This window comes from Ciconia boyciana, chromosome 8 (assembly GCF_034638445.1).
Source record: "Ciconia boyciana chromosome 8, ASM3463844v1, whole genome shotgun sequence".
In the NCBI taxonomy this organism is placed as follows: domain Eukaryota; kingdom Metazoa; phylum Chordata; class Aves; order Ciconiiformes; family Ciconiidae; genus Ciconia; species Ciconia boyciana.
Genome location: NC_132941.1, coordinates 50,511,871 through 50,527,470, shown reverse-complemented (window position 1 = coordinate 50,527,470; position 15,600 = coordinate 50,511,871). Strand labels below are relative to the sequence as shown.

Below are 15,600 nucleotides of genomic sequence, written 5' to 3'. Positions count from 1 at the left end.
CGCAGGGTCTGCGGGTCTGCCGGTCCCTCGGCCCCGCTCCCGGCTCTCCCGGCAGTCCCGCTGCTCCCGGGATAAACAGAGACAGGGGCCGCATCGCCCTCCCCGCAGCTGCCTACCCAAGCAGCCCTAGCTGGAAGTCGCAGGGGGAGGACGGGGCAACGTGGGGGCTGATGTAGGAGTTGTCTGCTGAGCAGGCACCAGCAAGGAGAGCTCTGCTCAGAGGTCCGGTATCGCCCTGCTGTGCGCTGGAAGCGGGCACGATAATGATCTCCGACGGGCAACGGGCGGCAGAAGAGAGCTCAACGGCCTAAAGGCAGATGAAAATGCCCTGCTGTCTGCTAATAAACGGAGTTGCAGACCGTTTCTGGATCTGGGGGAAGCTGGTTCCTCTCCACCCCTCTGCCACGTACACCCTTGCCCCAGTGGGCAGCAGTCACCGCAGGGTCCCTGTGCTCTGCCCACGGGCGGGCGCAGCTGCGGGAGCAGCCTTGCTTTGCAGCCTTACCCCGTGGGGCTAAAACTCCAGCAGCTTAGCGGCTCTGACAGAGATCTTTATTAGGACATCCCTGACACAGAGCCCGACGTGAGTACAAACAGACGAAAGATTTACTATCGCTCCTGGACACGTCAGGAGAAAGGCTCCCTTTGCTAACACGAGCGTGCCATACTGCTCTGTCCAGACCACCCTGGAAAGGAGCTCCTCCTGCCATCAGCAGTGGTCTTCTCAGGATACTCAGAGCCCTGCTAAACATCTGCCTTCCCTTCAGCCTTGAGGTGGATCCACGCTGCACTGCTCTAACCCCTGTGACAAGGGTTGCTCTAGCTGCCTCTTCTCCCAGCAAAGCATCCTCTACCAGTGCTGCCCAGCACCACTGCTTTCCTACCTGTCCTCCACATGCACTTGGGTCGCCGACCACCTTTCTGCCTCAATTTCTCAAGAAGAGCAGTGGTAAAACCAAGGAGCCCCTGTTTATAGCCTCTAACACAAACAAGGCAGGATGGTGGGCAAAGCAGACAGCCTGTCTGCTCCTGGCTTGGCTTACTCATACTTTCCCACTTCCAACTTTCTTCTGCTCCAGCCCCACCATACCGGTCCTTTCTCTCTTTGTCCCTGTGCCTTTTTGGTCTCCTGCCCCATCTGCACAGCGTCCTCCTCTCAATTATAGCCCCTTTAAAAAGAAAAAGGGTTGTAGAAGTCCTGGGTTTGAACAGATATCTTTTGAAGACATGACCAGAAAAAAAATAATATTATACATATATAAAGACAGCAGTAACCACATTAACACCTTCTCCCAGTTAACCTCCATCCCACCACATCCCTGCCTGTCAGTCAGTCTCAGAACAACACACATTCAGGAGCGGGAATGGCACTGCACCCGTCTTTAATCAGGTAACAAGAAACGGTGCTAGAGGTGCCAGCTTTTCCCAGCACGTGTAGGAAACCAAGGAAAAGTAGCTGAGGCAGTGGCAGGGCATGGCATGCATGGGTATGGCGAGCATGGATATTGCAGGGCAGCTCGTATCTCTACAGCAAGCCATGCCTGGTGGTATTCTGCGGAGCTGGCGGCTCATGCAACAGTGGGAAATGCTCTCGCCTCCTTCACATCTCTGCTCCCAGGGCTGCTGGGTTCCCGTGGAGCTGCTCTCTCCCCAGCTTTCAGCAAGCAAGGCGATGTGAAGGAGGTGGGCAGGTTTCCAGTGCTAGCCCGTGTTACTTGGCAGCCAGAGAGTGCTAGGCAGGGCTATAGTAAAATAGCACAAACCCCATGTTTGGTCTGTCTCCCCCCTCCCCTCTCCCTTCCCAGGCTGTTTCCAGTGGCCTGCGACAGCAGTGGGAGAGTTGGAACTGCAGTGCTGCCAAGGGACGCATGAGAAAAGCACTCACTTTCCTATGGAGACAAGCAACACTGATGTGAGAAACAACAGAAAAAAAAGAAATGCCAGGCCGTTAGATCCTAAAAAAGGAGCCATGAGCAAAATCTGGGGTGGGCAAAGAACACATCTCATGCACTACTAGGTCTGGAGAATTAGCCAGTGTTATCCATAGCATAGGGATGGAGGCAGCTTGTTATCAGGCAGCAGGTTTAAATCAAACGAAAGGAAATAGTTTTGCACACAAGGCACAATGAAATTACCTTGTCAAAGCTGAAAGTTAAATGAGTGCAAAAGAGGATAGGATGAGTTCATAGAGAACTGGGGCATCCACAGCTATTAATTATGCAGATCCAGAAGCAATTGCTTGATCACAAATTTCCTACGCCCCTGATGGCTAGAAGAGAAGGATCATGCCCTTTCCCTAACGGTCCATCTAAATCCTTGCCTAGTGCGCAGCTGGAGATGAGCGCCAATACACGGCCTGTCTGATCTGACCTAGCATAGCTCTTCCTCATTCTAGGAAAACAACATGCTAATGAAGCTTTAAGCCAATAATAAGTTCAGACATGTTAAGAAACACTGATGAAAACAGAAACAAACAACATAGAACACTAGCTCTTAGAAACAGTGCAGGAAGTAAACAAATACTTAATTTGGAAAATGCGGCTAATACATCTGGGATGGATCATCCACCCCCCACCTGCCCTGATGTTCAAAGATGGAGAGACCTTGAGGCAGTGGGAGAAAGAGGGCGAGCAGGAACACACCGTGCCACAGCAGCAGGAGTGAGAGGAATGCGAATGCGAGCCCCGTCCCCCCATCGCTGTGTGGCTGAGGGTCACAGGCAGCAAGGAGCCGATCCCTCCAGAGCCAGCCATGGAAAGACTCCACCTGCTGCATTTGTTTTAATTCTGGCTGTATTGTCAGCAGAAGATTGGAAAATTTGAGGAAAGTTCAAGCTAAGAGCCGTAATAATGAGCAAACTAGGGAGAATGTGTGCTGAAAGAAAAATGATGAGCCGTGACAAGTATGTTTGCCTTGGCAGAGCTACAGCTGTGGCTGCACGCAGAGGCACGCAGCCTCGCAAATGAGAGGCACAGGCCCCCCATCCTTCATCTGTTTTGGGGGATTGCAGTGCCAGCATGATGCCAGTGGTGCTGCCTGGGGGAGGGAAAATGAGGACAGAGGACTGCAGCCGTCCAGTGCATGGCAGGGGAGAACAAGCTGCTTCGGGGAGGTCAGGGTGAAGCTAAAGCAAGGAAAGATGGGGTTTGGGCAGTAGCAGCCTTCCCGGAACGAGGCTACCTGTGTGAGGTGCCCAGAGCCCGGGAAGGACCACAGTGCCTTGCCTTGCCAGGAGGGGATGCTGCCCATCCACCGGGAACTTCAGATCTGACCCAAGAGAACAGCAGGGAACTGGCAAGAGAGGAAATCCCTTCTCAGGACTTTTCCACGTTTAGTGCCAAAAGCTCTTTTCCACTATTGGCAAGTTCCCATCTTGTGGAAAACAGTGCGAAAACTTTTCTAGCATCAGTTCAGAAGTCTTTATTGTGATAAGGATACAGAGATTTGTGCGTGCATCAAAACAAAGATCCATTTCATCAGGGCTGAGCCGCAAAAAGAAAGCACATGGCCCGGGTGGCAGAGACTGTTGTCCTCAGTGTGTGTCCCCCAGCCCCTCCTGAACAGGCTGTTGAACCCAGTGACGCAGCCAGCAGCCCCGCAGAGCCCGCATGTCCCCCCGGCACAGAGCACGGGAAGAATTGGGACAGAGGAGGAGAGGGCACGCATCCAGCTGAGAGCTGCTCTTGGAGAAGCTGGGGAGCCCTGGCCAGCACCAACCCTGCAAATCAGCCTCTCACCACAGGGGTGATGGCCTCACTTCTGAGAGCTTTCTTCCAAGTGGAGGCTTCACTGTGCTTTGCTGTAGGGCCAGAGAAATCAGCTGTAGCCTGTGCACAGAGGAGAGCTGGCTGTGTCAGGGAAGAGAGCGAAGGGTACTTCGAGCCTGTGATGGGGACTGATCGTTTTCTGCAAGAGGTGAGCATGCTGCAGGCACCCAGGCTTTCTTTTCTGACCCCTGAAAATCTCAGCCTCGCTGATAGTTTTGCCTCAGACCTGACACTTGGGTGAACATGAGAGAGCTTGTGGAAGTCATCACTCCCAGAAAGACCAGACTGGACCGCACCCTGCAAAGCTATCAAATCCCCCTGCAAGGAACCTTCCCAAAAATGGACCACTCAACATTTGAACCTAAACCAGAGACGCTCATCCCACCTTGCTGCAGCACATCTCAGGGCTTCCTGTGGCAAAACTGGGAGAGACCAAGGTCTGGAGTCTTGGCAGCCCAGCAGGCTGACCAGTGAATAAATATTTGCAAGACAAGAACATGTGGTGTTAAAAGATGCTTTAACCCAGAAGAGCAAAACTGTACAGGAGCCAGTGGCTGGAAATTAAAGCCAGAAGCTATCAAATTAGAAATAAGGCACAGATAATTATCAGTGGGGCAGATCAACAGCATTAACAAGAGAAGTGATACCATGTTATTACTAGCATATTTGGAAATTCCCCCCACTATTGTCAATGGCCTTAATGTACGCATTGGGTGGCTCTGGAACACACATTTGAGCTGAATACAGCTGGGTCAGACGCAGCACAGAAGCAAAGAAATGAATGTTCATTAAACTTGAACTCTTTGACCAAGGATTTTGAGTAGCCTCCATGGATAAAGTCCTGCAATAGCAGGAGAAATGGAGAGAAAAAAACCATATGCTTTTCTGGGAAGGTTCAAGTACAGCCAGTGATATGCAAGGGTCTCACCCTTATAGAATGCTTTCAGTCAACCAATTACTGGAGCCTCAGCCTGCTCAAGTGATTTTTAAATGGCATGTCTGGTGTCACCTTCGAAATTCTAGTTCTGGAGAGATTGACTCATAAATGCGGTCTAAAAGTCGTAAGGTTTAAAAATAACGTAACATATTTCGTATTTATCTTAGTTTGGGGCCTTTAGGCTGCACTCAAGTCACATTTACAGCTTGAAAGAAAACCCAAACCAAAAACCAAGAGAAGGCAGGAGGGAGTAAGCAAAGATACCAGCTGATCACCTGACTCCAGAGTCCAGAGCTAACAATATTAATACCATGGGACTTGCAATAATGATACAAAACATTGCTAAAGCTCTTCTCCCAGGTTATGTATTTGACCTTTTCCTTTGGCATAAACCCTTAGCAGGGACCAGAAGACCAGACTGGCACAGGCTTTCTCTCCACACCAGCTTCCACATGGAGTTTCTGCATCAATTTCTGAAATGTCCTAAGGGATTTGCCAGTTCCACCATCACGGACACAAGTAGGCAGCTGCCAGATCCCCAAGGAGGTCTCAAGAGAGGAATTACCATTCTCCAGGTTTTCACACTGTTCATGGGGAGGAAGAATGCACCAGCTCACGCGGGGAGCTTCTCCAGGGCACCTGCTTTGCTGTGAAGACTCCATACGCAAGGAAGGTGGCCCAGGATGGGGTGTGTTGCAAGTGCGGCTGATTGGGGAGCTGAAGCAGCTCTGATCACACGCTCCTCCTGCATGCCTTCCAGCTGTGACCAAAAACTACTTTTAATCTCTCATCTACCTATCTTTGCTGAAAACAACAGAAGGAAGACTCCATCTCTAGATGAATTCCAACATCTCAATGTATTTGCAGATAAAACAAAAACTAGTCAATGGACAAACAGTGTGGGGAAGTGTCATTTGCGGGTTGATCTGGATCACTTGCTTGGGGAATATTTGAGTAGTACATGTTTCAATGGAGCCACTTGAAAGGCAAAGCAGCTCATGTTAAGAGACAGTGATGTACAGTGTGAGACAGCGGCCATTCTGGAATGCAATGACTGGAAAAAAAGGCCAAGTTGCAGAAGTTGCAGTAGTCCAACTAGACAAACAGCCCCCAAACTTTCTCTTAAGTGAGCAGACCTGGCCCTGAGATATATGAATGGGTAACACAGATTATAGATCAAAACCAGAAGATATTACTTTTATATATGCTACTAGTGACTCTACTACCACTCGCTGCTGAAAACTTTGGTGTCCAAATTTCAGAAAAATGTAAAAATTTTCAAAGAAGTGGAGTCAAGAGCTACAAGTGAGGTCAGCACAGAGCACTTTACAGATTGAAGATCAATCTATTTAATATGATACAATGACGACTTGCAAGCACCAACAAGGAAAAAGGGATTTTGATAGCAAAGAGTTACTCAGTCTTTCTGAAATGGGCAGAACAAGATCCAACAGAAGCTGAAACCAGCTAATTCAGAGGAAAAACACAACACAGATTTTTGGAAGAACAATGAACTGCCCAAAGATCTTACCACATGACAGGATAGATTTTTCCCTTACCTTTAGGTCCTTCAGTATGTTATGGCTCCTACTTCCAGGCATGAAGTAGAAATAACTGGGGGATATTTTCCAGCCTGCACTGTGCAGAGGGACAGGCTGGGAGAGCATGAAAACCCCGAGCTCTGTGTCTGTGCTTGCCTAAAGGAGAAGGCTTTATTGGGGTTGCAAGTCCTGATCCCTTCCACACCTTCTACAGCTTTGCTTGGGGAAACAGGTGAAGGTGTGTGTTTGCCATGCCTTTCTGTCCACAATATCTGCTTTCTTTTGGCCTCCAGCACTTACAGGTCATTAGAAGACATTTCCGGGATTTTGTGGGAGGTGGACAGGCACCAGTGGTTTCTAAGTGTTTTTATAAGAATGGATTTCTGACTTACCTCTCTTTTTTTTTTTGGACCAAGGAATGGAAAATGGAAGAAAGTTATTCATAAACCTGATCAGTGGCATCACCCTAGTTGTGTGCTAGAAGATAGGCTGCAGTATGTGCACTCACAAGCCCTGGGTCTTATGGTCATGGGGTAAGCCTAAGCCATGAGGGAAGGAAAGGCAAATTTTCACTGATTTTGCTGGTGGAAAAAGTGGTTCAATCCTTGCGTGCTCATGCTGGTTAACTGCTGCCAGCTGTCTGTTTATAAAGGAACATGGCCTAATAAATATTTTCCTTAGATTGGAGGCTGCTGTACGATCAGCACAGTGACACTGGATTGCTTTAACGGGTGTATACCTGTAGGCATGCTGATCACACCAGAGTCCCTGTAGGCATAAGCACTCACTACTGGTCAAGGATCCTCAGCCAGTATGAGCTGTTCCTACAAAAATCAGCAATGCCTGGCTGGGAACTCATGTCTTGATGTACCCTAGGGACATAGGAATGGCTCACTGTAACAGTGAGCCAGCTTTGGTCCAGCAACAACATCAGGAAGACATGGGAAAGAGGCTTCTTGCCACCTGCAAAAGGAGCAGACAGCCACCAGAGCCCAGCTAAGGGCTGATGACCACCAGCACACTCAGTTTCTTCATCCTCATCCCTTCTTTTCCTAGAGTGGCATTTGGGAGCCTGGCCAGCCTGGTGCAGGTGGCTGTACCCAGCGTAGGGCTGTGAGGGCTGAGGGCTCAGGGCACAGGGAGGTGGGAGGAGGTGTGCTGGTGCGGGAAGGGCTCTTGGGAACGGCTTCAGCGGAGAAGGAGCAGGATCACCCTGTGTGTGATTGCTCCCAAGAGCTCAGTGGGATGTGTGACCCTGAGATTACCCTTGCAGGAGCACCGGCTCCCAAAGATTGCTGCTGCTCTTCTCTTTATAATGCTGTGCACAAGGCAAAAACCAACAAGCAGCAAAGTTTCACTGAATGAAAGTACGACCCATTCAAGGAGGGGACACCCGCTAGTTTGTCCTTGGCAGAGAGAGGTTGCGAGCCTGATGTCCCAACATCTGTCAGTGCAAGTATGAGTCAGAAGAAATAAATGCCCTTGTTGTACACAGTCAGTAGCTTCAGTGAGAGGCGAGAGGGGCTCTGCAGTACAGCCTGCTCTGCTGGGGTCTCCTAGCCCTGAGCGGCCAAGGTGGTATGGCCCCTCTCCTGCCAAGGCTCTTCCTAAACAATCCCCTTCTGCAGGCACTTGGGCTTGTGGAAGAGAAGCCAGGCAAACAGGAGCACGGCCACCAGCACGAGGGAGCACAGTACCATCAGCCCCACATAGCTGCCGTGGGAAAGAGGGGGCCCAGCGGGCTCCTCTGCAGGGATCATGTTGGTCAGGTTCAGCATATAGCCAAGGGTCCAGCCCGCATCGCTGCTGCCAATCTGAAATGGGAGAGGAACACAATCAGTGCTGGGAGGTGCAGGGGCTGCTTGTGGCATTGCCGGGGCAGTGGCACCCCTGGGGAAAAAGGGCAGCAAAGGCTGCAGTTAGCTACTGGGGTAGAGCCCTCCCTGCCACAAAGCACACCTTTCCAAGGAAGTGGATCCTTTGCCAGTTCTTTTCAGTGAACTCATAGCCATTTTCCAGGAGAGAGAGGATGTAGGCTCCAGAGAAGCAATATTCGCTCAGGTACTTTTCTTTTATTTGGTGATACACTGTCTTCACCTAGGGAAGGAGGAAGTCACCAGGCAGTTAAACACAGCTTCCCGCTGCTCCAGCTTGCGCCCAAGCATCCACTGCAGGTGCTGGGGGGGATCTTCCCCCTCGTGCCTTGAAGTTACCCCCAACCATTTATCCTACAGAAAAATATCAGCAGCTCTTGCCACCCGGCAGCCCCAGCCCACTGCAACAAGCACTGCTCACCTCATGCCAAGGCCGAGCACAGAAGCTCTCAATGGTGCTGGCCACTTTGTCCAGGGCAATGGGGCTTTGTTCACTGGTCAGGTTCAAAAAGTTCATCACAAAGTAGAAAGCAGAAAAAGCCTGAAGGGGAAAGAACATTTTAACCTGACTGGGCCCCAGCATGAGCAGGAGAGCGGAAATACCACAAAAGAAAATGGTTTTATTTACAGATAGAGAAATATAGGAAGCAACATCACACACACAAAAGTAGGTATATTTTCAAGAGTGATGTCATTTTGAGACACACCCCTCAGAGCTGATGAGAGCTAAGGACCCCAAAAGGAAGGTGGAGGCAGGAACTTCACTGACTACAGTACCCTGAAGAACTTCAGTAAATCCCTCTCCTCTACGCACTGGTGCCAGAGTGGCACGCGGTCAATGCTGCTTGCCATCACAACCATGATCGCATTTTGGCAACTTAACAAGATGAGCGTGCAGCCAACATTGCCACAAACAGCAGAGGTGATGTTCTGAATGGACTGTATTGGTCTGAATAGACGGCCCCAGAATATAATCCAAAGTCCAGAAAACCCATCTCTGACCATGGCCAATAGCTGATAGGTAGGGGGCAGCTTATGAACAGGGCAAGGGAATATTAACAGGTCCCCCAGAGAGCCTCACAGCCACTGAAGTCTTGCAGCTCTAGAACTGATGTTCAGTGTGGTGTCACACATGATGTGCGTTCAGAGCGTGCACTGTCTCCTCATCACGTCTGGGAAGCAGACAGGTGAGCTGACTGATCGGTTTCAGTAGTGCTCACACGCTTCTGGATGAATTTCAGACCTGGTACCGCCATTGACCTCAGGAGACAAGGTTTGCAGGAGCAGCGTATCACGCACGGCCTGCAGAAGCCTTTCCTGCCCCTGCTGCTGGCCATCAGGAAGGACTGGTTGAAAAATGAATCAGTAAATGGAGCACCCCAAGGAGATGCCTACAGGGGATGGGTTAGAATGGGAACAGTGCAGTACTGGTAGGCCAGTATTTACTGGGGTAGCTCTTACACATGCTGTCCTCACAGCAAGTGCAGCACTACTTTTGTAGTTACATGTCCAAAAAGCCATATTGTAAATGATTTCCTGCCCCAGCCATGGAGAATACACTCTAGCATTACTCTGAGTTTCTGCTCTTGTGATATTCTGGGTTATAGCGAGTTTAAGAATGAAGACTTACCCCAAAATCCCCTTGTAACGGAGGTAGGTATATCCCATTGAAGGAGCAACTGGAGTAAGGACAACTGGTTTTGTTAAAGAGTTTCTGGATGTTTCTTCGGCACTTTTGATAATCCCCCTCTCCCTGTATGTACAGTTGGCTGAAAGGGAATTGCTTTTTCTTGGCTGATGTACAAGGGTTTTTTAAGAGGTCACTTATATTTATAGTCCTCTGATACCCCTGGTGAAAGCACGGATCAAGGAGGCTGCTGTTCTCCATGGTCTGAAAGTAAAATCAACCAAAGCTGTTACACTTCACTCTAGAATAACACTCCGGGAAAGAGCCACAGGAAGGGTGGCCACAAGGCACTTGTCACAGTACCTCACACCAAGATACACACATCGGGTCAAAGTGATGAGGATGGTTTAAGGCATTGGCTGTGATTTGGGAGATGTGGGTCTGCCCCAGCCTCCCTGTAGGACCCTGGGCAAATTACTTTCAGCCACATTTTGTGAAGCTGCTGTTGATTTGGCATTCTCAGAGATGGTGAAACATGACCTCCCCCAAGTACTTCAGTTAAGTACAGTACTCCTGCTATCCCATGCCCAAGAATCAAGGCACCTCAAATTGGTAGTACTTTTGAAAATGTTGACTGTCATCTCTCTGGGCATCTGCCCAGTCTTTATGGAGGATAATGACATTTCCCAAACCCAGACAAAGGGATGAGACATTTAGCTGGGACACGGCAACTTTTACAGCACCAGTATGTCAAAGCCGGGAGGGTCCAGGATCTCCACCTGCAGTTACAGATGTACTTGCCTCTAGGTCCCTGGCCAGTTTCTGTTGCAGAGCCTGGTCCTTCCCATAGCAGAGAAAGCTGTGCGTGTACACGAAGTAATCCTTGCCATAGAGACGGAAGTAGAGCAGGTTGTCTGGCGACTCAGAAGAGAGTTCATTTGGTACAAAGGTAATCTGTGTTGAGGCTCCTCCGAGGTCTAGTGCTCCTGATGTCTCACTTATGGATTTCAGGGAATGTAGAAGTTTTGTCCAGCCAGACTTTAAAAAAAAAAATTCAAAGTAAACCAGATACATCAGGCATGGAGATTTATTTGGGAGGAAAAAGAAAAAAAAAAAGAAAGACCCATGAGGAGAGAAGCAGAAGCACAGAGCACAGGAAAGGCAGGAAGACCTGGAGGGGGGCACAAGATGAGAGACGGAACAAGACACAGGAAAGATGCAGGCTCAGAAAAGCAGAAGATGGATCATGTCTGAGTGCTTGCAGGAGGACTAAATATGAAATCTAATACAATTGTTATGAGAAAAAACAGTCAACTTACTGTTTCAGCTCCCAGATGATTTATAAGCTCAATAGTACAGAATCATTGTCAAGCTTTAAAGGCACAGAAATATTTTAGATCAGGAAGAGAGGAGGATGCTATACCCAAGCAAAGTTATTGAAGATGCTGATGTTTTATTTCAATGCTTTAAGCCTGACTACAGTGGTACATCCTGATACCAATAAGTATCAGGATGTACTCACAGTAATTGCTGAGGCAAGATGTGCAGCTTCCTGATCTCTGGTAAATGGCTTACAAGGGAAGATAGTGCCTGTGACATCCTCCTGCAAGGCATGATTTACAAAGTGCTGCAAGCTGATGATTCATATATGGACTTGCCGTTGATACAGTACCTGCTTGAAATTACCCAGCAGGTAGTTAATGGTGATCCATCCATAGGCTCCTTCTTCCTGACCACTGATGATTCTGGCACCCTGGAAGTTGAAGGGAGCTGAGCGTAGCGTCTTCTCTACTGAGGACAAGACTTTGTCAGCTGCACTTTTATTCTGCAAGCTGCATGAATGGAAGAAAGGATGGAGTGACTCTGGCTGACAGCTCTCTGCAGCTTATGGGCTTTATTCTGAGTAGGCAGGCTGCAACTCCCCCCCAAGTGTTAATTAGAACAGAACAGTCATTCATATGGGTACATCCAGCGCTAACTGGTCACGTCCCTCTCTGTCACACCCTGACAGCACAGCTGCCACCAGCTCTGACACGTACAGATCCCACAGCTGAGAGTGGTACCTGGAGGAGAGACCAGAGCTCTCTTGTTCTCCTGGAGCATGTGCCCTGGTAGGGATTGCACCGTGGAGATTCCTCTCACTCTTCACCATCACCATTACAGAAGAAATCCATGCCCTCTGGTATCCCCAGGGAGACTTCCCAGGCAATACATACATAAGATCAGCTCGCTGTCCCAGCTAGGCAAGAGTTCTGGAGCACCCCCATGAAAATCACAAACAGGAATTAAAGGAGGATATTATTATAAAGTTACCTTAGCTCTGATGGTCTTGGGCTGAGTCAAGGTATGGGGGGAGTCACAACACGGTTGGGCTCAAAAATCCTGGGTCAGGCCTAATACCAGACTGTGGGGGATGTCTGAGCATCCCCTTCATGTGAGGTGAGGGATGTCTGAGCATCCCCTGAGCATCAGCTTGGGCACTGCTACCCTCCTGGTGTCTCTGTGCTGTGTGTGGGTGCTAGAGATGATGGAAGGTTGGAGTGAGTGGAAATGGACCTGCTGGGCAAGCAGGGAAGAGCCCAGGGAGACTTGGGGCTCCGAGAGGCCCGTGGCAGAAGAGGGTATCTGGGTAAAGTGTGAGCTGGCAGCATTTCCAAGGACTTTGCCCAAGAGGCTCCCACTGAACATCTATGGTGGTCCCAGGCGCAGTGCTGCAGGGGAAGGGGACAAGCCCTGCAGTACCTGAGAAGCCGCATGCCGGCAGTTGCTCCGAGGTAGACGGGTGTCTCTTGGTGCTGCTTTGAGGGAATCACCTCTTCTGCTTGTCGTAGGCACTGTGCCAGAGAGGGACCTGCCTTCTCCGTGGCATGCGAGTAACCTGAGATCCCAGGGCCTGCAAGAAATAAGGACACTTCATTGCTCAAACTCCAAGCATAACCCCAGAGTGCTGTCATGAGCAGTAGTGTTAAACCATATCGCTATCACAGGCAGCAACATCAGATTCAACCACCCCATTTCTAAGGAGTTTTAGAAATCCTACAGCACCAACTAAGCCTGATGCATGTGGGGATGGCCACAGCACCCAGCATCTGCCACCCAGTCTCCACGAAGCAGGCTGTGAACTAGTCATGAGGGCTGCAGTGAGACAGATCATTTGCTTAGTACGTCCTGGACATCTGCAGACTCATCTCTGCTTCTGCCTGGGTGTACCCTGGATCCGCACCTGAAAATCCCTCGCCCTTCACTACACTGGGTCCTCCGGGAAGAAGATGCTGTCATTTGTTTATGTATTGTATGCTCACACTACAACACTGAGTGTTTTGCAGCTATCCCCTTTCATGCTAGCCCGAAGAAAAATTCATTGTCCCTCCCTGCTATGTGTGCCCTGGTAAATGGACTGCCCCAGGACCAGTGCCTGCGTGGGCACAGTGAAGCCTGCTCTGTGTTTGCTCCAGGTTGCCATATGCTCAGCATGCTGCTCGATAACAGCATGGCTCTCCCCTGTGCTGCAGACAGGCCTGAAAAAACCCCAGGCAGGCTCTGACAACACCTCTCCTGCCCCAGAGCGTGGTGATCCGTGATGGTCTACTCTATTCCTTGTCATGTACATCCTTGGGCTTCATTTATGCATTCCTAAACCATACAATATCTACACAGCAATTCAATAGAATAAAAAATAAACCATGACATGCATAAGTTGAGCAACCTTGGCCCGCAAGCCCAATGCCTAGCTTGCACAGAAGCTTTGAAAAAGAGCAAACCATGCCCTCCCCTCTCGCTGCCTGATGCTCACTGGGACTTCAGCAAGGTTTATGCAAATGTTTTATTTATTTAAGTACATTCATTGGTGCAGTTCTCTCCAAAAAGCACTTACTTCCAAGCGTCCTAAAAACAAAGGAAAAAGTGGATCTAGCTTTCCTCCCAGGAAGGTCAGGGACATACAGCTCCCCGTGGGAAGTGGTGGGATATACATTAGCTCACAGATGTAACACTGTTTTCACTATTGGCCTCTTCCTCCAGGTTTCTCCTCCCCCACACTTTGGTTGCATTATCTCTTCTTCACCCTCTGCCCCTTCCACAGCTCCCTTTTCTCCTCTTACCTTCGACTTTACACTCCTCCACCTGCTGTACCACCCCAGTGTCGTTCTCCTTCTCTGCTGGCCACTCGTACACATACAGGTTAGTGTGGGACGACCCCGCATCCAGCACAATCCCATACTGTGGGCAAAACAGAGCCATTATTGCACCCGAGGCACCAAACCAGACATAGCATGCGCTGGTCTCCACACGTGGGGGGACCAGAAACAAACAGCCTATCTGACAGCTGTGGAAACATGCTGTGTCATTACTCTTCTCAGTAATGCTTCAATGAAAGTTTCCATCAAAGGATACAAGAGCAGAGAAGCAGCAAAATTGAGACTGATTACTCAGAAGATGACCCTCTGTGAAGCTGTATCTGTTTTTACCATGAAGATGTAAAATGAGATGTTGAGGTGCATGGAGCCAGAAAGAGAGGTTAGCCAGACCCAGCAAGGGCAGCATCGTGTCCTGGAGCACTATGTCTGCCTAACCCCGTAGCTTGGCTTGTTTTCCCGTAACAGTCCCAGCTTGTAATACCTTAATATTCTTCAGAAGTGGCTTGTTTTGGGTCACTGCTACAGCAATTAAAGCAATTACAGCCAAAGCAGAGAGGAATCCCAGGATAAGTAGAATCTTTCTTGTCCAGGACATCTTTGGTTTGGTACCTGTGACTAGAGCAGAAAAAGGATATTACTATCCCAGTAGCCCATCTTACCTCACACCCCAAAGGTCTTCAGGCATGTTCCTGCAGTCCCTTTCCACTATGAAGCACCTGCCTTTGCCCATCCCTGCTCCCATCTCCTGCTCCATGTCCTCATGTGGGATTTCTTAGAGGCAGAGCTCAGCCCTGGTGTCCTGAAGATCTGCTCTCGTGGGCCGTGCCACATCTCCATGGGCTGCCCTGTGCCAGGTGGTGATGGAGGACCTCAAGATGCACCTTATGGCTAGCCTGTCCTTGAGATACCTGCACGTGACTGAGCAGCCATATAGCAAAAGCATCTGTACGGGGCAAACACCAACTTCTTCTATAGCTCTGCATTTGGCTTAATAATCCCTGAGAAGCTGAAAGAACAGCCTGCTAATATATAAACAGAGTAACCTCACCGAACGCAAAGCTTTAACCCCTGCTACATTTTGTCCTACTATACTTTGTGCTTCAGGGTTTTTTTTTTACAATGTTTATAACAACTTACAACGTCCTCATCACTGGTAATGCATTTAGGAAGTCTTAACACTAACATTTCAGTATGTGGCAGTCAGTTCAAGCAATGCTGTCCTGCACCTTGGCAACGCCATATAGAAAATATGATTTGCACTCCACAGAGTATTTAAGAAATCTGTGGAGATTTTTGATGCCACTTCTCACAAAACCAGTAAATTACGAATAGTCTGTATTTGCAGAATTGGCATAATATGGTTAAAAATCACACACTCTGCAAAACTTGTACCAGCCTGATTCCTTATATGTTACTGATATATTTGGTATGACCTATCTAACAAATTAAGATTTTTGTGGCTTAAAATACATGGTTAGCAGTAGAATTCTATTAAAAAGCCACTTATGGTTGATGGAAATCATTCACAACCAATACGGCATTTGAGCTTTCAGAACCAATGTACATATACCTGCACTTGTTAGTGGCTAACATGATGCTGTCTTTTATATTTTCCTGCTTTGGATTCTCCTTCATATATCCCATGGTGGAAATCTCACTTCACAACTTAGGCTCAGCCAGTTTTGGTATTGTTTAATAAAATACTATCTTACAACATG

General features: G+C 48.9%; 1 protein-coding gene across 7 annotated transcripts in view; it reads right to left on the bottom strand.

Moving 5' to 3' along the window:
• Nucleotides 1-3,448: 3,448 nt before the first annotated feature.
• ENTPD1 (ectonucleoside triphosphate diphosphohydrolase 1) overlaps nt 3,449-15,600 on the bottom strand; it is a 34,993-nt gene continuing 22,841 nt past the window's right edge. For 6 of the 7 annotated variants that reach the window (XM_072870995.1, XM_072870999.1, XM_072870994.1 and 3 more), the window contains 9 exons: nt 14,364-14,497; nt 13,847-13,964; nt 12,489-12,639; nt 11,419-11,578; nt 10,548-10,784; nt 9,750-10,010; nt 8,541-8,660; nt 8,205-8,342; nt 3,449-8,059 (listed from right to left, as the gene is read on the bottom strand). In XM_072870995.1, the coding sequence (XP_072727096.1) occupies nt 7,853-8,059; nt 8,205-8,342; nt 8,541-8,660; nt 9,750-10,010; nt 10,548-10,784; nt 11,419-11,578; nt 12,489-12,639; nt 13,847-13,964; nt 14,364-14,497 (1,526 nt within the window). In that variant the 3' untranslated portion in view covers nt 3,449-7,852. Of the gene's footprint in view, nt 8,060-8,204; nt 8,343-8,540; nt 8,661-9,749; nt 10,011-10,547; nt 10,785-11,418; nt 11,579-11,809; nt 11,999-12,488; nt 12,640-13,846; nt 13,965-14,363; nt 14,498-15,600 lie in introns of those variants that run through there. The other variant, XM_072871001.1, reaches the window with a different exon arrangement.